The sequence below is a fragment of the Nymphaea colorata genome, chromosome 8 (genome assembly GCF_008831285.2).
Source record: "Nymphaea colorata isolate Beijing-Zhang1983 chromosome 8, ASM883128v2, whole genome shotgun sequence".
Lineage (NCBI taxonomy): Eukaryota > Viridiplantae > Streptophyta > Magnoliopsida > Nymphaeales > Nymphaeaceae > Nymphaea > Nymphaea colorata.
In genome coordinates this window covers 22009042-22036966 of record NC_045145.1, presented here as the reverse complement: position 1 = coordinate 22036966, position 27925 = coordinate 22009042, and the positions used below count along the sequence as shown (strand labels likewise).

Here is a 27925-nt window from a genome sequence, read left to right as displayed (position 1 = left end):
TCACGGCAGCTTCTAGATCTTCATAAAAAACAAGAGAGAATCCTCTGTCGGCAACCGTGTCCAAATAGCCGAAATGTTGAAAATATCTTTTCAGGGAGGGGAGCACTTTATGGCTTTGTCCTTTGCCATAGCCAGAAGGTTAAGGAATTCTGCCCCTGCCTAGTAATGGAAGTCGCCATTGTGACCAGAAGCCCACTCCATATAGTTGGTCTAGACGAGAAGCATGAGGATTGTAACAAAGGATAATGTAGAAACCATTTTGGGCACCTGGAGGAACTTGATCAAGCATGAGGATTGTAACAAAGGATAATGTAGAAACCATTTTGGGCACTGGAGGAACTTGATCATGGGGAAAATACACCAAAGAAACACATGGCTCTTACATAGAACCACATCTAAAGTAACTCCATGCAGAAGTATATGCATGCTGATTTCAGCAGCTTCAAAAGTTGATAGAATCAAATGTCTCTCTAAAAGAATCATGGTGCATCTTTTCTTACTTAAATCAGACAATATATGTGTCATTGCACACACCACATTGGTTTGCGCAACGCACCACATAAGTTAACTAATGACACTAATAAACTAAAAGCATCACTACAAACGATACGCCTATTACCGGCAACCGAAAAACATTGGTAGAAGTGACACAAGCATGGGAAAACATTTTACCATTCATTTTAATAAATGACCGCAAAACATCGGTAGATGTGTACGATTATATCTTAATAATCAATCATTTAAATAGCTTAAACAACTATCTATTAGTAACATATTTACTAATCAAACAATTATTTGATTATTGTTATCCTTAACTAAATAGTTTTATTTCAGTTTATCTCAGATAGTTGTTTGATCAGGATCTACGTACATTGAGCGTGTGCAGGTGTGATATTTACCAGTACAGCTATAACCCTTCCGAATACAAGGCAAGCCATTTAACAAACTTTATTATACTTAACAAAACCCAAAAATAGTTGCTTCTATTTGCATATTAGTGTCTCATAGCCATTTGACTATTTGCATGTCAGTGCCTCTTTACCATTGTATTTTTCTTTTTAAAGTTCTGCCCTTCAAGGTGAACTTTTGGGCTCTACCAACTTGTAATAGCAACAATGATATTCACCTTACAGCAATTTTTTTTCACCCTTGCAAGTTTAGAGTGATGGCTACAATGGCCGATGCAGATGTCCTTTCCTCAAAATATGAAGGAAAATAGTTGTTTTTACTGGAATGTATGCCTGCAATAAAGTCTATCACCAACCCTAGTTAGCTTGATAAAATAGTACACCGTATATCCATCCAAACTCCAGCAACTATATTAACTGCATGATAATCCATCAAACAAATTGTCTGTGCATTGTGTTGTATGTCCAAGCCTTGTGAAAGGTCAAGGTCGGCTGTGTTGCTCTTGGGACCTATTTAATTAGGGGTGTCAATACGTCAGATTTGAATGAAATTTTCACAGAACTAGTATTTCAACAAAATCAGATATAAAAAATTAACATTTTATTAAGAAATTGGATATTAATCAAGTTAAAGAAATGACATTCAGTTGGATTCGGATTTAGAATTAAACAAATATCCAGAACGGTTACAGATTCATCTTGAGATTTAGTTTTAAGTAAATCTCATAGATGTAATAACATTTGCATTTGGCAAGTCGGTTCTTAACATGTTTTCATGTTCGGTTTAAATTAAAGTTGGAATCTGATTCGAATTTTTGGTATACCTTGATCGAGTTTAGATTGTACATTTGGATTCAGACACGATACAAACTTTTCTTCGTTCATACTTAAACCAGAATTTGAACCTAAATATATGAAGATCCAATAAAGTGGATACACTAAGCATATACAATATTCAAATATGATGCATTGACAAAGGCAACCGTCACTATGGTATCTATTAACAAAAGTAGGATCACGCTGTTAGATTTAGTATTGTAGATGCACTGTTATCAATGACATTCATGTTCATTAATTTTGTCAAGCTCGATCGCAGCTTTAGAAAGGAGACATTCCCATCCTCAGTGAAGTGCCTCGTTCGTTTTCCATGTAGAAGGAAGTGGGAGTAGTGCGACTAGCAGGGCAGTTCATGAGCCAAGTTTGAGTTGAGCAAGCCAGCATAAGCCACAACTTAAGGTTGCCTCGAGCTCAAGTTAGTAAGCTCCAGCTCGAGCTTAGAGAGCTCAAACCTAGCTAAGCTCAAGCTAGATTCGGTTGGAGCTTAGCGAAGCCATGTATAAAAACTTATTTTTACTATAAAGTAACATGCTGAGGAACCTAAACCCCTACACCCCGAACCTGTGGGTTGGTTAGGGTAACTTTTCCCTTGTGATAAAAAATGAAAGTATTTTTTACATGTTCATTCTCCATGAGTCGAGTTGAGCCTGCCTAGCTTACTTTTAACTCATTAAATTAAACAAGTTCATTTTTTTACTCAACCTCGACTTGTTTATTAAAGAGTTGAGTTCAAGTAGAGTTTTACCTAACAAGTTCCAGTTGAGCCCAAGTTGGTTCGACTCAAGGAACAGCCCTATGTGCGGGGCAGTGTACCACCATTTGCTATGAAAAGAATGACACTATTAGATATTCTTCGGCTACTAAAAAAATTATGGGTGTTACTAAGCATGATGAAAATAAGAAGCATGTGGACAAAGTTTAAGAAGAAGACTAGCTGTGGAACAAATTAAAACTGCGGAGTTTGAGATTAGTGGATTGGTTTACCAGTGGGATTGGAGAAATCATCATCAAAATAAAGTTCAACAGCAGCACCAAGCATCAACTTCTAATGCCAAAGGCAAAAGAAGATCCATCAACAGAAAAGGTTGGAGATGTATGGGCTCCAATATCTTCTATGGGGATAGGCACAGTCTCGTTGGAATTAGTTCCTTTTTTCGACGTACATGTGGTATTTTAAATTCTGAAATGTCATATTTTGCGCTATATAAATTCCAATTGACCATCACTTTTTTTTTTCTAGAGAAACAATCAAAAGCTTTGTAATTCAGAAAGTAATTGGCGGCTTGACGTTGCGGTGCGAAGAATTGTCGGCCCTACCCCCAAAGAAGGCGCGGGGGCGCCCTCTTTTTGACTTGACTTCGAGTTGCTTTTGCTTCCCGGCGTCCGAAGCCCGGCTTCCACCACCACCACCACCCAACCGCGGTCTCAGAGACACTGTAGAGGGAGAGTGAGAACACCACCGTCACGTCCACGGCCACCACCATGAACCACCACCGCCACCAGAAGTCTCTGAAAGTCTCCCTCCCGGCCCGTCAATCCCGACCATACTTGCTGTACCCGCCTCTCCTGACCCCAACCCCCACGCCGACGCCTTCCAGTCGCCGCAGCTTCAGCCAACCGGCCGCCGCCACTGCCACCACCACCCCTCTCTTCATCACCACCTTCCTTTCCACCTTCTCCCTCTACACCCTCCACCCCTTCCTCAACTCCTCCCCAACTCTGTCTGTCCTCCCCTTCTCCTTCCTCCTTACCCTTTCCTCCTCCCTCATCCTCTCTCTACTTTTCTCTTCGCAGCATCGTCCCTCCCTCTCCCTTCCCGTCCTCCGCCCCCTCGCCGTCAAGGGGGCCCTCCTCTCTCTCGTCCTTCTCCTTCGCTTCCAGTCGCTCCACGTCGCCGGGCCCGCCGCTACCATCCTCGCGGACTTCTCTGGTTCCCTCGCCGCCAAGGCTGTCGCCAATGGGGATCGCTTCCGAAGGGTTTCTGGTATCACCTCTCTTCTTCTCGCTCTGCTTGTTCTTGCCTTCGGTTGGGATCGAACCGATTGCTTCTCGTCCAGTTATATAAATTGGTATTCAGATTCATTCAAGTGTTTTGGGATCCTACGGATTGTTTGCCCCTTCGCTTCGGGTTATCTGGGGTACTTGGAGCGATCGAATTGGGGATCGCTGAAGCAGCTGGGTAAGAAAGGTGTCCGGTTATATTCCCTCTGGTTTGCCTCGGCTTTTCTCTCTCCGTTCGCGTTTGTGAGTTGGTTGCAGGGGAATTGGGGTTCGGATGCCGTTAGTTTCGGAGGACTGATTTGGCCTTTGTTCTGTTCAATATTTTTTGGTGTCATTCTGACTGAATTGTATGGCGAAGAGCGTTCAGGGGGTGCTGGATCTTCGCCTTCACAGAGAATTTCTGAAAGGGAGTTTTTGGTTCTCTTGTGCTGTACTTGTGTCTTGGAGCTCTTCTACTTCTCTGAGTTTTCTCTGTTTGGTTTCGTAGTAGTTAGCTTTGCACTCTGGGTCGCAGTTAATGAATTGGGTCCCGAACTGTCGAAATCTCCAGAATTGGGATCAGGTTCTTCGGAGTCTCTATTTTCGATGGTCATGGGTCCCATTCGCCACATTCTGAGTGAAAGGAAATCAAGAAAGATTGCTCTGTTTCTTTTGATTAATACTCTTTATATGTTTGTGGAGTTTATTGTGGGATTCATGAGTAATAGCCTGGGCCTTATCTCAGATGCTTGTCATATGTTGTTCGATTGTGCTGCTCTAGCCATTGGGCTCTATGCTTCATATATTTCGCGGTTGCCTGGAAATTCGCAGTTCAATTTTGGGCGTGGTAGATTTGAAGTTCTTTCTGGTTATGTCAATGCAGTTTTCCTTGTATTGGTTGGAGCTCTTATTGTTGTGGAGTCATTTGAGAGGATTCTTGATCCCCAGGAGATCTCCACCGGTAGTTTGTTGTCGGTGTCTATTGGAGGCCTTGTGGTCAATTTGGTTGGCTTGATTTTTTTCCATGAAGAGCATCATCATGCTCATGGTGGAGCTGGGGCATGCTCACATTCTCATGGGCATCATTCCCATTCCCATGAACATGAACATGGTTGCTCTCACAAGCATGATGACCATAGTAACTGGAGACATGACCAGTCTGTGACTAAAAGCACATGTGGTTCCAGAAATGATCCTCATGACGAGAAAATTTGCAACGTCGCCAGTGACGTTGACCATCACCATCATCATCATGACCATGATCAGGAAAGAGAATTCATGTGTGAGACAAGAAGTTCCAGTCATCACCATTGTCATGATAATGATCACCATTGTCATGATAATCATCACCATGATCATCATCGTCATGATAATCATCACATTGAAAGTTCGTTATATAGTGGTACTCAAAGTCATCAGCAGGCCCACAGAAATAGCAGCAACCTGGAAGACACTTGCACTGAGAAATCATGTTCCAGCCAGGGAAAAGGCCACGCACATGCCCATTCCCATGTTCATGATAACCAGAGCCATGTTGGGGTGCATAATTTGAAAGTCTCCCATGGAAATCCTTCAGAGAATTGCATCATGGTGCATCCTGATGCACACTCCCATTGTTCCTTGCAGCATAAGCATTCACATCCAGGAGATTTGAACAGTAATTTGCAGAAAGGGTCCAAGATGCATAATCATATCGACCACAATATGGAGGGAATATTTTTACACGTCCTTGCTGACACAATGGGGAGCTTAGGAGTTGTAATTTCAACTCTTCTCATAAAGTACAAGGGATGGCTAGCCGCTGACCCTGCTTGTTCAATATTTATTTCAGTCATGATAGTATCTTCTGTGATACCACTGCTCAGGAACTCTGCCGAGATATTGCTTCAAAGAGTCCCCAGATTTCATGAAAAGGAAGTAAAAGAAGCCATTAATGACGTTATGAAGCTAAAGGGTGTTTGTGATATTCAAAACATTCATGTATGGAGTTTGACAAACACAGAGATTGTGGGAACCTTCCATCTTCATCTATCTGCTGAAAGTGACAAAGCTACAAAGCAACAGGTTGCTAATGTCTTGCACCATGCAGGAATCAATGATTTAACCCTTCAGGTGGAATATGTAAAAGGCAAATAAAGGTTTCGCATCAATTTTTTGTTACATGTACAGACTCCAGTCTGCAGCTTTTTAAAATTATTATTGTTTCATTCACATTTGCTGTAGCAATGTGAAAATACCATATTGCATCCCACCTGTAGCCTGCACCTGGGATTTTAGAGGAATCAGGTAACGAAGCAATATTGTCCTAAAGGCTATACAGCTGACCAAGTATTCAGTCTCATTTCTTGAATTTTCATGACCTAATGGAAATGCTGTATGGGTCACATGAGCTAGTCCGCTTGAATTATTAGTAGCAGAAATTTGGCAAAGCCTTCTATCTGCTGCATTGTCATGTACTATAACATTAAATTGCATCTGCTGCATCGTTGTGTAACGTTAACATTAAATTGCATCAAAATTCATACAAAGATTTTCTGTGATGCTTAGCATTATTTGGAATTCGCTGCTGTTTTTCCATATGTAAATTGAGTTTTGCCTTGTAATTCTTTATCTGAGGTTGGTTTGCCATGTTTGATTGCCTTTAAAGCTCCGTTTGAGGGGTCTAGTTTTCAGATATGATTTCCATACATTGGTGAAGCATTGTCATCATCATGTTTATGGAATTTCTGCCTCTACCAGCTGTTTGGGAGCTCCTTTTCGTTTTCAAGCAGTTTTTGAACTGTTTGACAGTACAGAGTAAAATTGCTTGATGTCCACTTTTATTCTCTTGTTGAGAGGAAGTGGCACCATTACCATATCCAAACATTGTTTTGCCAATGACCTCCTGTTAGGATAGTGCCTAGACATGGGTGTAAGAAAGAAGTTGTATTATATGCAGCTTGTTGGCAACAATGTGGCTTGTCCACCAGGAATTTCATATTGCAAATAAATCCTGTGACTAAAGAGTGCTTAAAAAAATAGGCCTAAGTCAGTTATTTGAAGCAGTTTAATAATTTCCTTTGCCATGGATGTTACTGGAGGAAATTAGTGAGACAAAAGGGTGTGCACTATTCCTGTGCTATGAAAATGCTGAAATTGCAGTATCCTGCTTAGGCAGCGAGTTAACTTGACATCATAGAGTCTAGCATTTTGTGGAGATCGTGGCTCTTCAGCAAATTATGATTTTTAGCTGCCCTCTTCTTCTTTATCCTTAGGCTCTCCAAATCAACCGTTTATTATTATTAGCAAATGTGGGCAGAAAATTGCTTCTAATGCTAACCAAAAGCCAAATAGTAAAGTCCTTTCGAATGCATCTGGCAAATGTTGAATCCATATCTGATTGCAGCAAAATATCCACCATTATCGTCTACACCTTTCGGTCAAGAATGCTACATTTAGTTCATTCCATGTATTGCCTGTAACAGTTGGACGAATACGTGGTAGTTTCAACCAGCAATTGACGTGCCTGTATTTTACCTCACTTCCTGCGTCATTGGACAATAAGAACTTCTCGTATCTTGCAAATTCTAAGGCCGCAATCTGCAAAATTAATAAGGTCCTAAAGATGATTTTGCAAAGTGAAGTTTTTTTTGACATATTCCGATCACTTCGTGAAAGGTGTGTTTCGACGTCTTCAAGCCACTGCGCAGAACCATCTTTGGTCTCATCCTTGGACGACTCTGAAGGGGTTAACTTTTTTCCAAGATTTAACGATACCAATCTCCAGACGTTGGGTAGAGGTTTTGTACCATCCTTTCTCGTATCCTCTCAAAATTGCTTCTTGTAAGCCTTGAGAAGCATAACGTAGTTTGTCGGGTTATCAGGCAGACGAACTCCTCGTGAGCACTACTCCTTTGGGCTGCTTTAGATTTTCTCGGGATGCGGGAAAGAGACGGTCTCAACCTCCCATTGAATTGCCAAAATTTTGTTCGTTTCTTCTGCTTGCCAAAACCTTAGGCGAAGAAGAAGAAGCATTGGGAGACATGAAAATTGGTCTTGTATCCTAAAGCAACAAAAAGTTGAGTGAATAATTGAACCTTCAGGTGGGAGAGGTGAGTCTCCCTTCCTCGGGGTTGTAGTTGAACAAGTTGTAGTCTTCAGAAAAAAAACTACGCAAACGAGAGGAACCCCAACAGGTGTTTGGTTTCTGTCATCAGAAAAACGAACCCCGTTTCTATTGGCCGAAATCAAACCCCCGTCGCCAGGGGCTTGGTTTCTATCGACAGTAACCCCATTATTGTATTGGGATTGAGTTTTCTGTAGGCAGAAACTAAACCCTCAGCGGCCGCGGGGCTTTCTACCTCATTGTCCCTGCTGAGGGTTCTGCCTGGCACTGAGAATTTCTATGTGAAACTCTTGGCAGTGACCAGTGACACCATGAGAGAAAGAGAGAGAGAAGGGCATAAAGGAAGATGGGAAGTCAAAAGGGCATAAAGGAAGATGGAAAGTCAAAGGCCGTCAACGCCTCCTACTGGCCGGCAATTCGGGAGACGCCGACGTCTATCAGAGCATGAGAGAGAAAAAGAGAAAAGAAGAAGAATGGGGTTAAATAATCACGCCGGCCAGGCCCTCGGTACTCGGGTTGGCGATGCCGGCAGGATGGTGCTTTTAATAATAATAATAATTTGTGAAGCATCACGGTTTCTATGCGAGATGGAAGCAGCTACCAAACCATAGCGAAAGCCAGAATGAAGACGGCAAGTCGAACAAAAGGTGACGGAATAAGAGGATTAACAAGCTGCCATCATACACTTCTCTCCATCCAATATCCTCTCCACAGATTTGCGGCCGGCCGACGGGTTCATAACAGCTTTGTTTCCAAGATAAAGCTCTATGCGCGCTCGCTTCTGTTGCAAAAGTTGCAGAAGATGGAGAGAGGGAGGAGAAGGAACGGGACGACGAGGGACGGGCAAACGCAACGACCAAAGGGAATATACTACTGTCTGCCGCTTTACAGCCCGAGGAACACCATGAGCGTCTCCTGTGACGATTGGTCGAGTCAACAATGAAAAAATGGTTACCGACCAGCGTCGATTGGAACGACTCACCGACCCACGAAACACCGGTAGATAATGCTTCCAAAGAGAAAGAGAAATCCAGTTCCGTCGCTTTCACCACGGAAACTGAATAAAGAAAGGCTTATGTCATGGTTCAGAAAACGCAAGAAGAAGCTTCAAGAACGTAGCTCTTCGCTTCATTGAAAGGCTTGGTTTCGATATGTTACTTTGAATTTGAATTTAGATTCAAATGGGCTTCTTTGTTGTACTCATCTGCTTTACTAAACACTCGAAAAACATGGTTTATTGTCATTCAAACAAAAAAGATGCTGCATAAAATGAAAGCCAAGTTTTTAATTATGATCTAAACAGACAAAACCTAATTTTTGCTCTTCCAAAAACTTGATCACAAAGCCAAGTTTCTGTCCAAATGACTTCTACAAGAACCTGATTTTAAGAAGATCATCGAAGTGAGCTTCAAGTTTGTTGAAGAATAGAAGAACAAAAAAATAACTACTTTTTTCTGAAATTTTTACTTTTCTCCGATGAGAGAGTGATATATTGTTAAGCGCACCTTGGCAACTCAATGCGTGAAAAAGAAAAATGTTAACAAACATAATCTCCAATTTCTCTTGAGTGTGATCCAAATAGACTTAGGGCCTCACAATGAGTCAGTCAAGTTTGAAGTCGCTCTTCAAAACTCAACTCAAACTCGACTCATTTACAAATGAGTTGGCTCAAATTCAAATGTGTTGGCTCAAATTCAAATGTTAAACAAGTGAAATTTGAGTGGTAAGAACTCTATCGTTGAAACTCAACTCAGCTTGATAATATAATAAATTTTAAATTATAATAAAAAAATAGTTAAAAGAGCAGCAACTAATCGAATTAGTCGAGTTAAAATAAATGAGGTATACTTAACAAGAATGAGTTAAATGGGTTGAGTTCGAGTTTGATGTTTGATCAAGCTCGCTCCAGTTTGAGCTCAATCGCGTGCAGCCTTACTTAGAACGCATGACAGCCAGCAACTTCGATCCAAACAGCCAACGGGCTTGTCTGAGTCAGCAGGGGCCCACCAGCACCTCCTTTGGGTCATCTTCCGTCTGCACGAGGATTCAGGCCGGAATTGTTGGCAAAATCCAAAAGTAGAGCAAAGAAATTGGGAGACCCCACACTCTTAGCATTGCTCTGCCGACTCTGTGACAGGAATCGTGGATCATGGCGGTTGCTGTACCTTCCCGCCAGCTCTTCATCAACGGGGAATGGAAGGAGCCGGTCAAGGGGAAGCGCCTCCCCGTCATCAATCCTGCCACAGAGGAAACAATAGGTGGTGGCTCTTTTCTTTTGCTCATTTATGCATGGGATCATTTTTCTTGGGTCTTTTTCCCCTTTGCTCCCAGTTTCTTTTAATTTGGTTTATGCGGTACCCAACTTCTAAAATGTATTGTTTGGGTAAGTGGTTTTCTTGATCTTTGCTGTTTGTGTTATTCCGGTGTTGATCTTTTCGAGAGGCTTGGATTGATTTGGTTTTGGGTGATATGTTGAACTTCTTCTGTATCTTGTCCTCGTAAATAAACTTCCTCTTTCCTGGGAATACTTTGCTCGATCTGAACACAACTGTGATACTGATAGGGGAGATACCTGCGGCCACCGCTGAGGATATTGAATTGGCAGTTGATGCTGCCCGTAGGGCTCTTACAAGAAACCGAGGGAAGGACTGGTCTCGTGCATCTGGAGCATTCCGTGCTAAGTACTTGCGTGCAATTGCTTCAAAGGTCTTCTTTTTCCACAATTGTTTTTCCTTATTCATACTTTTATGTACATTCGAAAATGGCCGTTGATTTTTTTCCCATTGCCTTTCGCGATATAATTATGTAATGGGGCCAAAAAGATCGAGGATCCCAGGGTTTTTTATATTGAGGAACTTGGCCTTTATAGCAAATAACTAACAACTATGAATTTAAGGCACTTGGTCATGGTGCTGTACTTGTAGCATTCTTTTCCCTCTTTTTTATCCCTTAAGGCTGAGAACATTTATGCCATCTTTGTTGATTGACAATTTGATACAACAAGACTGACTTCACTATGCTACCAATCAGATAGTTGAGAGGAAGACTTTACTGGCTAAGTTGGAAGCACTTGACTGTGGGAAGCCTCTTGATGAAGCAGCATGGGACATAGTATGTCCATTTTATTGGGAATTTTTTTCTTTTTTCTTGAAAGGAGAAGTAACTTCTTGATTTCCTTCTTTTAGGATGATGTTGCTGCATGCTTTGAGTACTATGCTGATCTTGGTGAGGCATTAGACCAGAAACAAAAGGCTCCTGTTTCTCTGCCAATGCAAACCTTTAAGAGCCACGTTCTTAAGGAGCCACTTGGGGTGGTTGGCTTAATCACACCATGGTAATAGTTTATATTCTCACAAATGGGCGGCTCCTTTTACCAGATACATGCCAATTCAAGTAGCTGGATGCTGTTGGTGGGGAATGACATTTTATCATGTTAATTTTTTTTTTAATTGTGTGAAAGGCCATTGTTTTTTATGTAGATTGATGTATCTAATTTGTTCTTTCTGCGAGTTGATATTTAATGAGTGGGATATTGGTTTCTAGTGGGAAATGCTTTGCAGCAGTCTTGTCCATTTGCTGTCATTGACTTGTTTCCAGAATTTTTCATGCTTCTTAAAGATTCTCTTATTTCACCGATCAGTGTTTATGGGGTAACATAATAGCACATCACACTAAGTTTATTTCTAATTCTTAAATTTTTGTTGTTAATTAAAATTTCAGCATTCTCAAGTAAGATCTTCTTTCTAAAGTAAACATTGTTGGAATGCAGAAAGTCTTTAAAACTTATCCTATCCAAATTAAGGCAGTTCCTTTGGTTTGTGCTTCTGGGTTCATGCATAAAGCAGTTTTGCTATTGTCTTTATTGGCCCTTTTGACTTGAACTTACTTTCTTTATTTAGTCGCTTAAGTTTTTTGCTTCACTAAAGTTTCTTGTTAAGATATTCACTATTACATCATCTGACGGTAGGAGCAGTAAAATTCTAAAAGAATCCTCCATGAGGTTTATGTTTCACTGAGGCCCATGGTTAGACAAATGCTTCTTCTATGTTGAGAGGATGCTTCCTGGAGAGCCACTTGTAGATGTAAAACTGCTTGTTTCCAACAATTTGCTTCTACATCATGGAAAACATTCTTCCAATGAATCTGGTTCTCAGAAAATAGGAGAATCGAATACTACTATAAACAACATTTTTTGTATAGACAAACATTGTGATTTATGTTCCAATCCCACCACACATTCCCATTAATGGACTAAAGGATAAATATTTGTATGGTGCATTTTTCAAGTAGTTGTCTATAGCATTACGCAACTGCATAACTTCTTAATGCACTTCCTATCTGCTTCCTGTTACTTGATTGCTTAGAAACAAGTTCATGTTTTTTTTTTTTTCCGTTTGGCTTTATATTGTTAAAACAACGTACCCTAGCAGCTTTATGAGTTTGGAATGTTACAGGAACTATCCTTTACTAATGGCCACATGGAAAGTTGCCCCAGCCTTAGCAGCTGGATGCACAGCTGTCCTAAAGCCTTCAGAATTGGCATCTGTGTAAGACTTGGCGGATCATATGACTAATTTTGGGATGTAGTTTCCATCTTCTTATTTTAAGATTTTTCAGGACTTGCTTGGAGTTGGCTGATATATGTAAAGAAATTGGCCTTCCTTCCGGTGTTTTAAACATTGTGACTGGATTAGGTCCAGAAGCTGGTGCTCCATTGGCATCTCATCCTCTAGTTGACAAGGTTGAGTGTCCTAATTCCTGTTCTCCAAATGTTTATAATTTATACTGTTGTTAATTCAGGATCCACAATATGATCTTGTGCCTCAACAATGTGCTGATAAATGGTTTTTCTTCATTCTTTTTGGGCAAGATTGCATTTACTGGAAGTACTGCAACTGGAAAAGCAATCATGACTGCTGCTGCTCAAATGGTTAAGGTAATAGCATGAACAATTAGGCATACAGATAATATAATAATAAAAAAAAATTCAAAGAGGCTTTACAAATCGTTTTCTTGCTATGTTATCCTATTAATTTATTGCCATATTGTGTGGCACACTGGCACTACTTTTTTTTATCAACATCATGATTTTTTGACATTTTGTTGTTGTGTGGCCATGATCTCAGCTTGTGGCACATAGATATGTTTGATCTTACCTGTGCTACACAGTGAATCTTGACCTTGGTGAACTCAGTATAAACTATGAGTACTGGAATGGTTCATCGATTAGTACCTATGTTGTTAAGGCCTCGCCTAGGTGTGGACTAAGCGTGAGTGCACACCTGTCGCCTGAGTCCACTTAGGCGACGGGATATGTGTTGGTGCCTAGACTGGCACCTAAGCTCGCCTAGGCTGGCATAGGCTCAAATGCGCCTAGTCCACGGGAAAGTGAAATGTCACATTTCCTTTCAATTAAAGTTTCTCAATTGAGTATATATTGTTATGTACTTTATGTCATATTGATTACATATTTTTATGTATTGTTATCTTGATTATGTTGTTATATGTATACTCTTATATACTTATATGTATATACTGTTAGTCACTTAGTCTATTATACATTAGCATGGTTATGTCTTTCTTTAAGTACAAATGGATTAAAGCCTTCTTGTGGATTTACATTCCTTCTTCTAGAGATTAGATCTAGTTTGTTTTTTGTTTCTTGTATTAGATTACATTTAATGAGTAATGTTAAACTTCTATTGATTTTGCATATTCAATGAAGTAAACAATTAAATTTTGATTGTTCAAGGTGATAAAGCTTGTTATATTACTACTCTCTATATTACAAATATTAGTAATAGATAATCAAAATAACTTGACATATTAACGTAACTAAAAAAAAAAAATCGGTCACTTTTTTTGCCTAAGCCTCGCCTAGGCACACCTAGTGCTGCCTGGTGCCTAGGCAGCGCCTGGACGCCTTAACAACATAGATTAGTACCCACAGTTTTCCTTTAAATGCACTAACTGATTAAAGAAAAATTCACATGATTGCATCTGGTCTTTGTAAATGTTGAATGACAACATTGTGCATTCAGAGAAACAAGACCTGCATGTTTAAGATAAGTTGCTACTTGCGTGAGGCAGGTTCTAGTCCTGGTTTATCATGCTAGTAAAGTAGTCTATCTGCCAATGACCAAGCATGGCCCATCTAAGATTAGCTATCTCATAGTTCTTAGTTGTTACCATGCCTTCTCCAATGTTGTTAGCAGGTCCTTATGATTGATCTCTGTTCTGCATCCACATGCCTCGTATCTAGTTTACTAGTTTTATATTATATTGTTTTTGGCACAGATTTTTTCTTTTTGTTTGTTCCCTTCCTTTTCTCTTCTCGCTTGTTTATATGCCATGATTTACAAGATATTTGTGTGGTTAACATATCTCTAGATTCCTGCATCTCTATCTTTCTGTTGTTGGTTTCTACTGTTAACTCACACTAATGTTGTTCATACTTTATACTTGGATATCATCATGCAGCCAGTTTCCCTGGAACTTGGTGGGAAAAGCCCAATAATTGTGTTTGAGGACGTTGATATTGATAAAGGTTGTATAATAGGAATACAACTTTTGATTTTTGTTTCCTTTAAGAAAAGATTCAACTGGAGAGAGATGTCCCTTTGGAAATTCATCTTATTTCGCTTTGCCCTTCTACATCCTTAGAAAAATCATCTTATTTTGCTTTTATTCTTCTATTCTGTCAACTAGCTGCCGAGTGGACCATGTTTGGTGTATTTTGGACGAACGGACAAATCTGCAGTGCAACATCTCGCCTTCTTGTTCAGGTAAGCAATTGAAGAATATTATTTTGTTAACAAACGTGTCTTTTGTTTATTTATTGTGTCACTTACTAACAATTTTGAGTTATATATTCAGGATGTACTGAACCGGTTGACAATTTTTAACAGACACTAATTATAATAATTTTGTCACTTCAAGGTCTCCAATCTCATAAAATCTAACTTGGTATCCATTGAAATATTGTTCATAATTATGCAAACACCTTTTGAGAGTTAGGAGTCCAGAAGAATTGTTTGCTCTCTTGCCATGTTCACAGCTGTCATTGGTTCTAGACTTCAACTGGGTGGAGAAAAATGGTTACGGGATCACAGTATAACTTAATATACAGAAGTTCTAGTAGAAAGTACAGCTTAGGCATAATTTTACAGTTTCCACATATTTCTCGATTTAAACCTTTTTTTGGGTCTTGAAAAACTGAAAACTGATTCATTTTGGAAAAAGTAAATCATCACCACACATGCTTAGGAAAGATGGCTCCAGGTCCTGGTATGCATGGGTAACCTTGAACCAATGAAGTTGAGAAGTGCTTGAACATGAAATTTGTGTAATAGCTTGCTGCTTTCTCACTATGGGGGCTATATTACTGTGATACACTCTTCATCTTCACTTTCTAGTCTCATCTGTTCAGTTTCTTTATTTTCTCCTTTTTTTTTCTTGTAAGCATGAAGTAAATCTTATGTGAAGTTTGGAATGTCAATATTAGCTTGTTTAAGGATCTTATTCATTTTCTTTATAATTATTGACATCCATATTTTCTGTCTATCCTTGCAGGAAAGCATTGCAAATGAGTTTGTAGAGAAACTTGTTAATTGGACCAAGAGCATTAAGATTTCTGACCCCCTTGAGGAAGGCTGCAGGCTTGGTCCTGTTGTGAGTGAAGGACAGGTACTGAAGTGCTTATTTGCTGCTATTATGTACAAATGACTTCATATTTAAGTCAAGTTGAGCTCCTACAGATCTTGACCCTTGTGACTATTGCATATGGTTTTTTCTAAGTCCTCTTTCCTTTGCAGTGACTGCTGTAGTTATCCTATGACTAGTTGGATTTTGTGTTTCTGATCGGGAGCAGAGTCATGCAGTAACAAACTTTTCTAGCCGCTCTGTACTGTGATGATTTTGCAAGACATAGATTATCCTTGGTGCTTTCAGCTTTGAGATGTATCCATATCTCTTCATGAATGTTTCCTAGCCACAGCCATTCTGGAATCGCATTCTTACTTAGGAAGATTAAGAGAAAATTGCTATATTTTGAGAAATCTGGTTTGATTTTAGGAAAATGTCTGCATATAAACAAAAATATAAAGAAACACATATAATGTTAATCATGTTAAGGTAATGATAAATTTTCTGTAAAATGTGTGTTTTAGGGAATGTTTATATTGTCATACTAGATTTTGAATGTTAAACATGATATTTCAGGTTTCACTCGATTTGTTATGTTGGTTTGCAGCGATTATGATACCAGTATACCACATGCATATCTGACACCTTTATTTTCATTAATTAGTGGCTAATGCTACTTTGTATTAATTATTTAAATTAAACGACCTTTTGGTTGGATGCTAGTGCTCTCACTAGTCTATATATATATATATATATATAATATATATATGTATTCATATTTATTTATTTATTTATCATTAACAAATTTGATTTATCTCCTCAAATGGAAGACTAACAATGTTACCCTGTCCTTCAGTATCTGAAGATGCTCAAGTTCATTTCCACAGCTAAGAGTGACGGGGCAACCATTCTATGTGGTGGAGGACGCCCTCAGGTAAGTCTGTCTTTGTGGCTATTTTCAGAACTCACCTTATGTTTTATGTCCCGGTGATGTTTTTCCTTTCATATGAACGAATGGCAGCATTTAAGCAAAGGGTTCTTTGTGGAGCCAACTATCATAGGAGATGTGGATACATCAATGCAGATATGGAGAGAGGAGGTCTTTGGGCCTGTCCTCTGTATGAAAACATTTAAAACAGAAGAAGAGGCCATTGAGCTGGCTAATGACACACGGTTAAATCTGTTTTTCTTCCTACATTTTGGTTGTTCAGTGTTCTGCTTGCAAAGAATTTATGGATTTCTTTTTCCCCTTTTTTTGCAGCTATGGTCTAGCTGGTGCTGTTTTATCTAAGGACCCAGAATTGCGTGAGCGCGTCACAAAGGTCTCTCTCTCTCTCTCTCTCTCTCTGATGTCTCTTGTACATTTGATTAAATGCTGGTGGTGCCGACATGAACTAAGAATTTTCTTTTGCACTTCAGCATCTTCAGGCTGGGATAGTATGGGTCAACTGCTCCCAACCGTGCTTCTGCCAGGCACCTTGGGGTGGAACCAAACGGAGTGGCTTTGGTCGTGAACTGGGGGAATGGTTCGATCATTAATTCCCTAAACCAGAGTGAACTGACCTTTTTCTTTTTCCTGTACTGATTTTTTTTTTTCTTTCTTTCTTGTTTTTGTAGGGGCCTCGATAACTACTTGAGTGTAAAGCAGGTGACAGAATACATCTCAGATGACCCATGGGGCTGGTATCCATCACCTTCTAAGCTTTGAAGAATGAAGCGAAGTCGCAATTGTTACGTGCCGTTGGCTGTCAAAACTTTGCCACACCACCGATGAAGCTTGAAAGGTCATAAACGATCCTACTTGTGTTCAATGACAATGCCAGTCACTAACATGACCACGAAGGGCATGTCTGAAATAAAGTCATCTGTGGTGTAGAGTTCTGTTCATGTTATTGTCATGTTCGTCCTCTTCCATAAGTGCGCCTCTTTGATACCTCGGTACCGGTTGGAGTTTATACTTGGCCATTCCAGCGTTAATGGTATGTTATATTTGCATGAGGGAACCGCCGAAAGCAAAGCAAGATATAAGGGGGAAGACGGTGGTAGCTTGTATAGCCATTTCAAAACCAAGGAAGGTCCCACTTTACAGTGGCTCTGAAGATGTAGACCTTTTCATTAGTTTTGGATATGCTTGTGCGAAATAAAAGCCAGTTGAATCTGGTACTAACGAAAGAAAACCAAGATTCCAAAGCTACATCAATTCCTTTCGACTTAAATGATTCCTAAACATGTTTTGACTCATAACTCCTGGGAAAGTGACTCGAAACTGGAAGTTGGCATGGATAAACCACAAGGGACAAATCAACCCGTTCGATTCACAGAGAGAGGGAGAGAGAGAGAGAGACTCACCCGGAGGGTCCACCGGCCTCTCATAGCACGTCTCCTGATGCATGCATAGAAGTGTGAAAGGAGACCACAAACATTGATGAGGATTGAATGTCTTTTACATGGAGAAAACGTAAAACCAGTCTATATGGTGAGGGTTGAATTTCTAAACTCCCACTTTTCTTTATATGTATGCTCTATCTGTTCCGCGCCGGCCGCAAATTGCACTAGGAATTCATATAAGGTCATTTTTCAATGGTGGAGCATCTCTTCTAACTTGCAACCATTTTTAAAGATGCAATCATCTTTGTTTTCCCTAGTTTGGTTAATAAGGCCATCCTAATGGAGATCTTATTCTTTCCTGCCATTGGTGCCAAGAACGCAGTTTTTCTGTTGGAACACAAGGTGACAGCTTCGTGCAGTTTAGGCCTGAATTCATCTAACATTTATTTAAGTGCTCGACTCGGCATCACTCATGGAAGTAACTCGGCAAGACGATTTGATGTAACAACTAGTATTGATAACTTTCACTAGTACTCCGCAAAGCAAAAGTATCAATGCGTGTTTGGGCTTCAAAGTCCAAACGTATTGCTGACTCTGAAATTAATCAGGTTTTGGAAAATGTATTGTTCTTAAGTGAGCTAGGCACGACTTGTTTAATCTCGAGCTCGCTGCAAGCCTAAGCACTGTTTGCCTACCATCTTAAAGATAGTTATTTTTATGCGTGAAGAAAGGTAGTATCTTAAATCACCCACCTAACTGTCCTTTGTCAGTGTAGTAAACTCCAAAGAATGATCTGAATTAGACATCCAAACAACTTAGTTTCAGGAATACGGTTGCAACTATGATCATTTGGTTATATGAGTCCAGTTTTCTCTTTAAAAGCACATCTAGAAATTGCTCTAAAAACGGAGTAAAACTGAAAGCATTGAATGATGTTAAATGAAGCATGGTATTTGCTGGAAATGGCATGGCCTGATGATCTGGACTTAATGGGCAACAACCGTTCAATCTACTTTTATGATTTTTTTTCCTTGTTTGGATGAGAAATATTTGAAAGGTTGCTGAACTTACTGGTTATTTTTAGTGATGTCCGCAGAATGTTGTAATCATGACATTTAGTAACTCATCTTTTAATTTCCACTCTTATATTTTATGAAGAGACAAAGTCTAAGCTACTGAATTATCTGACTACGGTATTTTATTAGCTAACTCATCTTTTCTACTTGTGTCTTAGATATTCAGAAAGATAATGAGCATTTTTCATCTTATTTCTCAAAAGCAAAGGATAGTTCAAATGCCTACTCATCGATTTTTTTAGTGAAAGAACCTTCAGGTGCACTATAAATTATGCTACATGTATTTTTCCTTTCAACAACTTGCGGATAATTTATTAACCGGAAAAAAGAAAAAGAAAAATATTCCCCATGAGAAGATCCCCTCGATCTTTGATCGACTAACAAAATCGAGACACGTTGTCCTTCTTCAATAAATGCTATAGGAATGGTCTATCTTCCCGTAATAACTGCAAAATGAAGTGGCATCATGATCAGACAGATAGGATTCTTTTGTTGATGAAGAAGCATTGATGGTGTGGAGCTACCAGCTAGACCATTATTTTCAGGTTACATATAAAATATTAGCGAAACTTATCTGTTGTGACGAAAAGAAAGCTAAAAGTATCAGTGGAGTTCATCTGAGATTAATTGTATTGTTATCTTGCTTTTAGCTTCACGATCCATCAATCGAGCAGATCGCTGCCATGGTTCTTCTAGCTCAATTAAATTTTTGACAGAAGCTCAAAAAGCTGGAGTAGATCCAACAAGGGTAAGCTGCAACGGACATCAACTTCACCATTATTAAATGGGCACCTAGATGTTCTTCCTTTTTGCTTGTTTAAATTAAGAAACTACTCGATTTCTGGTTTCAGGATATTTGGGCAGTGTTGCGAACAGGAGAGCATGATAGCTGGTAAATAATGTATAACAGAGAAGGAACACATTTTCTCATTCCACCAGATAAGCGAGTTAAGTGTTCTTTCCTTGGTAATTTTCCATTGACCAGAGATGAAGCACTTGTAAAGAATATCTCTCACTGAAAAAAGATGTTGGGTCGCATCATGCGCCAACGGCTATGAATCCAATGCAATTATGGTGCACAAATATTTGAGAATTTTTTCAAAAAGACACTTAAGAATTTGAAAATATGAAGAAACAGACCAGACCTTTTGATATTGCTAAGTCGCATTTTAAGCTGTTTATATTCACAAGTTTTTCTGCAAGCCAAATATTAAGGCAGTTAAAGATACCATTTTCTCTCTCAAAACCCAAAAAAAAAAAAGAACGTACTAAGAAATTCTATGTTTTGGCAAATACACCATCATGCGTTAAAGAAAAAAAAAAGTAATATTCACCTAAATTAGTTTTGATATTAAGAAAGCTATTCTAGATATAGCTAAACGTTAATCTTAGAGAGTGTTCGGTATGCTTACAAGGGTTAATATGAACTTCGAATATAAAAAAGTTTTATAGTAAATGTGTTTTAGAGTGTGTTATTAAAATCTGTTGCTGAACTTAATCGATGATGCCGCCGATTCGGTGAATCGGTTGTGAATTGGCTAAGAATGTTAAAAAATCATCTGCCAAAAAATAAATAGAATAATATATTAAAAGAATTTTTAATGCATGACATGTGGTCGGCTGATTCGGGCCGAAAAGTAACTAAAATTTTAGTTACTTTATCTCATTAACATATCGTAACTTAGTAGCAACAATTGATGGAAGGATAATTTCCGTTTCTGGGCAGAGCTTATTTTGAACAATATAAAAAAGTAAGTGTGCTTTTTATAGTTGTTAAATCTTTAACTGCGTCTTCGCAAAGTTTCCTTAATAATTTGTGTGGATCCATCAGGAGTAGAATCCAACGAAGGGTGGTCCATACATCCAGAAAAATTGAATTGAGATGTCCTAAAATGTTCTTTAATTGCTTCAGAGTGGCAGAGTCAACCTAATTGGTCTGCAAGTATGGTTACGTGCAAGCATTGTCAGCTGAGTGGAAATTATTTACTTAGTTTAAAGACAGAGTGGAAATTGCAGTTGAGATCCACCACCGGATCCCGCCAAGAAAAACCTAGTTTCTAAAATTTGGACAACCTAGCAACAACTTTTTAATGCTTGTGGACTGTAGATAACGTATATTTTGTTTGGATGAAAACAAATACAGAAGATAAAAAATGGAGATTGCAGTTATTTATTATGTGAAATATGCAGCAGCCATTAATCACGTACAATCTAAATTAAAGGAACATCTCCTCTCATGAAAGATTACATCATGCATTTACTCGGCGTTTTGAGAATGATCAGGATACGACGATCTGCACATTCTTTTCTTTACGAAGAAATCTTCTTCTAGTTCATTTTCAATTTTTTTTTGGATCTTCTTGTTTCTGTAGCTCTTGGCTTGCAGGGAAATAGAATCTCGTTCGGAATTCTTCAAGACCGTGAAGTGGGTTGCTTACTGTAGTGGAGATAAGTTCCTGAAATCAGGAGAATTGTTCTCTCCCTGCATATAGATCCCTGTTTTTTTCCTCTTCCCATGAAATGAGCAGCTTGGATGAGAGAGTGGTGGCCGTGATATTGGTCGGCGGGCCAACTAAGGGTGAGTAGACTTTCTTCCGATCTTCAAAGTCTTCAAGTCTCTGTTGATTTCATTCACTTCTTTGTCAGAATTTCTTGCCGGTGGTCGTTATATTTGGTTGGTGCTGCTGAGAAATTTTCAGGGACGCGTTTCAGACCCCTGTCGCTTAACATACCAAAGCCTCTGTTTCCTCTTGCTGGGCAGCCCATGCTCTACCATCCCATTTCCGCCTGTAAAAAGGTCCACAATTTCTGTTTCCACGTTTTGTTTATTTCGAAAAGATCCGTGCATTAATTCTTTATTGTTCCTAAGAAGAACTGGTTTCGAATATAAATGACAGATCCCCAACTTAGAACAAATCTATCTCATAGGCTTTTACGAGGAGCGCGAGCTTGCGCTATTCGTCTCATCTGTCTCTAATGAATTGAAGCTTCCAGTTAGGTAATGATTTGCAGACTTCAATCTGTTTCTGTATTGCTTACTGTTTGTGGAGCATTCGTCATGGCTGGGCTTAAAACTACGGAGGATCTGAGTTAGTGTGGACCGTGAATTAGGTACTTGAAGGAAGACAAACCACATGGATCGGCAGGTGGACTTTACAACTTCAGGGATTTGATCATGGAAGATGACCCGGTTACCATCTTTCTTGCATCTAGTAAAGCGGCGAATTTTCCTTATTTGTCTAGGCCCAATTTTCTACAGCATTATGCTTCTTGTTTGATTTTTAGCTTAAAATCTATATCCCTCTTCATCTGATTGATCAACGCGCTGTTATTTGGATACTGACAATTTTTTTTTTCTGGATTTTATTTAACAGTCGCATATAGTTTTGTTAAATTGTGACGTTTGCTGCAGTTTCCCATTGTCAGACATGCTTGGTAAGCTTATGCAACTCGACAAAAAAATTTCATTCAAGACAAATTTTTTTCTCGAGGATTTTATAGTTTTTTCTCCCTCTGATCATTTCCAGCCCCATCTCATATAATGAACTGAATTAATTTACTATTCGTTGCACCCGTATTAACAGCCAATTCTTCAGATTATCTCTGTTTGCTCATATCAGTTTGTTTATTGTTTGACTACAGAGGCTCATAAAAGATATGGTGGTATGGGGACGATTCTAGTGAGCCAGGTAAGCTGACTGTTGATTCTGGAAAATTTCTTGGCTTTTGGCGCAGAAGTCGAGCCAATTCTTAGGCAAAGAGGGGCAACACTGATGTGTCAAAGAGCCACGATCCTTGATTTCGCTTCAACTGGTCTCTTGGTGTGTACTTGCTCCTTAGTTCTTGTAATCTGGATAGTATCAGCTAATGCACATAATGGATGTTCAAGAACTGTGGAGGATTCCACCAATGTCAAGACTGAAATGCATGCTTCCACTGAAAGCAGCAGTAGATTTCTATCATCTGGACAGAACAGAGACATGATCAGAGTAGGCATTTATTCCGCCTAGGAGTAAGGACCTGCTTTATCACCACGCTTCTTGATTACAAAGATTGGACAGGGGTAGGCTCAGACGCCAGGTCTAGTTGTTGAACTTAAGGCAACAGAATATGTATGGATTGATCGTCTCAACTCTTAAAAACCTGTGCCAGAGGCCCAGAAAGTAATCTTTTCTATTTGCATATTAAATGATCACCGTATGTCATGTTGCATGAACAACGTGAAATTTGGTCTCTAGGGACGTTCCAATTCTAGTCCGAATAACAGTTCAAGAATTTTATTTAAGTAATATAATGTTCACATACGCAGGTATCTAGTGAGTCGGCAAACCAGTTTGGTGAGTTGGTGGCAGACCCACTGACTAATGAGCTGCTGCACTATACAGAGAAACCGGAGACTTTTGTATGTAAACTGAGTTTCTGTTCTATCTTCTATGTAATGTCGTGCATGCTTGTGTCAGTTGATTGTAATTCTTCCTCTTTTTCCTGTTTTTGGTTTTCTGTAGGTCAGTGATCTAATAAACTGTGGGGTTTATATTTTCACACCTGAAGTTTTTACAGCCATCCAGAATGTTGCTAACGTGCGAAGAGACAGAGGTTGGTCAAACTTGAAGAGAAAAGTAATGATGAAATTTTCTTTTCCTTTTTTTTTCTGTTTGCACGTAAATTTCCTAATTTGTGAAAATGAGGCTTCTAAACATGCTCATGTTGATTCATATGCATACATGTCAACACAGCAGAGGGATTAGATGTCGCTGTGTTTATGTGACAAATGATGCTGTTCTTTATGGAAGAAACATTGAGATTTCCGAAAATCTAAGGGAAAAAATAATAACAAAACTATCTGTTTTCAATTTTTGAAATTTTTCATAACGATGAAAAAGAATACAATGAAAATAGTCACAAGTATGTTACGTAGAAATTTCCACGCAGTTCAGACTGTCAATAAGCATCAGAGTTTAGATGCATGCGTATTTCAGCGTGAACCATTAACGATCTGTTTTGGGGGTTAAGAATATGACAATTTAAACGTTCCACAATGCATTCATTGAAGATAGAGGCAATTTTTTTTCCCTTTTCCTTTGGAAGGCTGAGAGAGAGAGAGAAAGAGAGAGAGAGAGAGAGGGTGTACCATTTCATTGAGGAACATCACAAGTTATGACAAATACCTTTGTTATTATTAAACGTAATGGCATAAGAAAAAAGGACTTTTGATCGCAAGATGACTAATATTTCTGTAGCAGTGGCTGTGTCATTTTCCCGAGGAACAGCAAAACAACGTCTGAATGATTTTTCCTTTTAATTGTCTTGTAAACTTTATAGTTTCTTTTGCAAGTTTTTTTTCTTATATATATTGTTATTTGTAATCACTTACTCAATATATAATCTTGTAATTCATTTCGATCTTGTTTTGGTACTTTCAGCTATCCTGCAACGTCTATCCAGCTTTGAAGCCCTTCAGTCTGCAACAAAGTAAGAAAGTGGTGTATAGGTTGCAGTTTCATTCAAACGCATTTACAGGCTCCATCATAATGAATTCACCAATTTCTGTTATTCATGATTGCACAAGGCATGTCCTTGCCACTGCATTTTGGAAATGGAACAAGCAATTGACTCAGAGAAAAATTTCATGCTTTAAAGCGTACCCCTTATGAATTATGATATTCAGAGAAAACTAGGAGCCCTCTGCAAGTGGATGGACGTCAGATATTTTATCTATTTATGTTATCTGTTTAAGAGCTTTCTGTTTTAAGTTATGAATCTTAAAGGAGCTACATTGCTACACCTGTTAAATGTGGAGCTTAATTTCTTTACAACTGAAAGAGCATACTGAGTCTAACCGTGAAAATTGCATAGGGCTCTTCCCATGGATTTTGTGAGGTTAGATCAGGATATCTTGTCTCCATTAGCTGGAAAGAAGCAGCTGTATACATGTAAGACTATGGACTTCTGGGAGCAGATCAAGACACCAGGGTGAGAACGAGTAACATTTGATCATGTATTAGATATGGGGATCACTGCTTGGACTATATAATCATAGCCTATGGTATATTTCTATAGGATGTCACTCAGATGCTCGAGTTTGTACCTCTCTCAGTTTGGGCACACTTGCCCCAATCTTTTGGCTAGTGGGGATGGCATAAGTGGAGCTACCATAATTGGTAATGTTTATATTCATCCTTCTGCAAAAGTTCATCATACTGCAAAGGTAATGACGTTTATATGCATTCTGTTACTTTTTCTATTGCTTCTGTCCTGACTGACTCACTCCAGCAACTTGGTCGTGAACAGATTGGTCCAAATGTTTCAATGTCTGCAAATGCTCGTGTTGGAGCTGGTGCAAGGCTTAGCAATTGTATCATTCTAGATGATGTTGAAATCAAGGTTGTTTCACTTATCTACCAGAGACTATATACATTAGAACATGGATGGTAACGTTTTCTTTTGAAAGCTAAATAATTTTCTGTGACAACAGGAACATGCATTAGTTACTCACGCAATTGTGGGTTGGAAGTCATCTATAGGGAGATGGTCGCGAGTTGAGGTAAATTTTTCTTTTGCGTGACTTCTGATTTTCACTTTTTTAGTGAGTATCCAAATTGTTGTAGTGGAATGGTGTCAATTTAAGGAAAGGTGCACGCTGGTAGCTTCTTAGTGCACACAACTCATCCGGTTCTACTTTCTTTTCTGACGGCTTAAAACATGTCATTTACCCAGCGTTGATCATCGTACCAGACTACATCACTGTAAGGTTCGGAGACGCCACAAACGAAAGGCACAAGGAAAGACTTTAACGTGGTTGCCTATCCGATTACACACTTTTAGGGTCGGCTACGGCAGTAGTATCTCCAATGGTTACACCCGATAAGTCAAGACTGTCATCGTCATTTATCTTAACATATTCCCGTAGGACAGCGGGCTTATGTACCACAGTACCAGATGTTCATATTAGTCTGTTTGCTTGCCTTCAGCAGTTCTTGCTGTCTTTTAACCAAACTTCCTGGTTCGCTTTTCACCAGCGCTCTTACAGATTCACTCTACCATATTATTACCTCCTATTCAAGAGGTTCGATATTCCTGAATAGCCAGGTTCGAAATGATCAGTAGATTCAGTACCATACTAGATGATTTCACATCCACCTGGTGAACAGCTATTTCAATTTGACCCCGTCCCAGGAATTCCTAAATGTAATACCTAAAGTTTTTAATCAGCACCTATCAACCAAAAAAAAAAAAAACAAAAACAAAAACAAACAAACAGGGAAACGAATGACGGTGTATCTGGTTAAGTACACAATGGAGGGTAGGGGATACTGGTGTTTCCCCACAAATTGAATAGAGGTGTTTCTCTACTGTTGTCATTTGCGCATATAAGAGCTATATTAAGCTGATAAAAGACGCTTTTGTGGCTTATGGCATTTGATGATTTTACTGCTTTAGTTTCTGATCAGATATTCACTGTCGATGAACATTATCAGGCTTCGCTCCTCTTGTCAGTAGAGATCATAAATCTTTCCTGAACTATGCTTACTATCTTTTGATGACAGTAGACGCGACCCCTTGCTCTCTGCAAGTAAAGATAGAGTTCCCCGACTGTTGTCATTTCGCATATAAGAGCTATATTAAGCTGATAAAAGACGCTTTTGTGGCTTATGGCATTTGATGATTTTACTGCTTTAGTTTCTGATCAGATATTCACTGTCGATGAACATTATCAGGCTTCGCTCCTCTTGTCAGTAGAGATCATAAATCTTTCCTGAACTATGCTTACTATCTTTTGATGACAGTAGACGCGACCCCTTGCTCTCTGCAAGTAAAGATAGAGTTCCCCGACTGTCATGGCCAACCTTGAGCTGGCATCAGATTAGGAATGGTTCACGTAATATGCATTTAGGAACTGATATATCTATCCAGCAAAGCCAGGAAAATTTTGAGTCTCATATCTAAAAAGAAATGACCATGAGATAGAGGCTGACTACTGTGGCACTGACAAATGATTCTGATCTTTTTCTCTGGTACAACCTTGTGTTTTCGTATGATATTTTATTACTAAATATAAGAAACAATATTTTTCTTTCCTGCATATATTGGCGTCACAATTCACATTCCATCCATATTGTAGCCATGAGGACAGTCACACCAGATGTCCCTTGATGGACCATTTATTATGCATGTTGACTGGCGTTTGAAATAGATTTGTCACAGGGACACTCCGGTATCAGTTCGCTGTCATGTGCCTTTACATATGTTATTCTCAATTGCAAGCTACTAAAATAGCGCGTTCTATGTCCTTCCTGATGAATTATGTAAGATAATCTGTTGTAGTTAATGAAATTCATCCGTTCAATGTTTATTCTGGCTATATTTCAGGGAGAAGATGATTACATTGCACAACTTGGGATAACAATCCTCGGTAGGCATTGATGTCTCTCTTAAACTGATCCTTGGTTTACGTGATACGCAATCATTAGTCGGAAACAAATGTGACAATTAAGGCTGATATTTTTGAACTATTATGTGCACAGGTGAATCCGTGATTGTGGAGGATGAAGTAGTGGTTCGTAACTGTATCGTGCTGCCCCATAAGAACCTAAATATAAGCGTACAACAGGAAATTATTCTATAAGGAAACAAGTGCATGTCCAGAGTGTGTGTCCCTTTGCTTTGGCTTGTCTACCTTTCATTTGAAGTGTTTCACGTGTGTGTTCGAGAAGCTTATTTGAAACTTGTCATTCCTTATTTATTCATTGTATTTTCTTTCATTTTGACTAAATAAAACCATGTTTTTATATATACAAGCCTCAGGGATCAGAATCAGACAGCTAGTCCTACCATCAAGCTCAAAACACAAGTGCGTGCGTGCACACACACACACACACACACAGAGAGAGAGAGTGTGTGTGTGTTCAAAAGAAAGAAAGAATTCCATTTTCAGGCCTAAACTTTTGCCCATAATTTCAAGATGTTTTACACCTTGCAAAAAAATTGTTGAATGAAGCCGAACATAAAACTTCCGCTAACAAACACAAGAATCTATAGTTAAAACG

General features: G+C 39.1%; 3 protein-coding genes across 4 annotated transcripts; all 3 read left to right on the top strand.

Annotated features, from left to right (window-relative positions):
* The first annotated feature begins 3119 nt into the window (after window positions 1-3119).
* LOC116259108 (uncharacterized) lies at window positions 3120-6265 on the top strand. The gene has a single exon (XM_031636749.2). It carries the CDS (start codon window positions 3228-3230, stop codon window positions 5859-5861), a length of 2634 nt encoding a protein of 877 aa, XP_031492609.1. The 5' UTR covers window positions 3120-3227; the 3' UTR covers window positions 5862-6265.
* A 3611-nt stretch (window positions 6266-9876) lies between these two features.
* On the top strand, window positions 9877-17361 carry LOC116259316 (aminoaldehyde dehydrogenase 2, peroxisomal-like). Its single transcript, XM_031637070.2, has 15 exons — window positions 9877-10088; window positions 10394-10536; window positions 10861-10941; window positions 11016-11164; window positions 12285-12377; window positions 12448-12571; window positions 12701-12766; window positions 14311-14377; window positions 14539-14615; window positions 15403-15516; window positions 16331-16408; window positions 16496-16647; window positions 16736-16796; window positions 16894-17000; window positions 17092-17361. The coding sequence occupies exons 1-15, from the start codon at window positions 9980-9982 to the stop codon at window positions 17180-17182; spliced, it is 1512 nt and encodes a 503-aa protein (XP_031492930.1). The 5' UTR covers window positions 9877-9979; the 3' UTR covers window positions 17183-17361.
* Window positions 17362-20909: 3548 nt separating this feature from the next.
* Window positions 20910-27676, top strand: LOC116258964 (uncharacterized). 2 transcript variants are annotated; one of them, XM_031636507.2, is made up of 15 exons: window positions 20910-21456; window positions 21525-21675; window positions 21776-21876; window positions 21990-22068; window positions 22253-22313; window positions 22521-22567; window positions 23188-23280; window positions 23384-23474; window positions 24302-24350; window positions 24735-24851; window positions 24939-25086; window positions 25170-25262; window positions 25354-25422; window positions 27249-27291; window positions 27404-27676. In XM_031636507.2, the coding sequence occupies exons 2-15, from the start codon at window positions 21643-21645 to the stop codon at window positions 27502-27504; spliced, it is 1125 nt and encodes a 374-aa protein (XP_031492367.1). In that variant the 5' UTR covers window positions 20910-21456; window positions 21525-21642; the 3' UTR covers window positions 27505-27676. The 2 variants fall into 2 exon arrangements, with proteins under 2 accessions (XP_031492367.1, XP_031492366.1); XM_031636506.2 differs by having other exon boundaries at window positions 20911-21456; window positions 21578-21675.
* The last annotated feature ends 249 nt before the right edge of the window (window positions 27677-27925 follow it).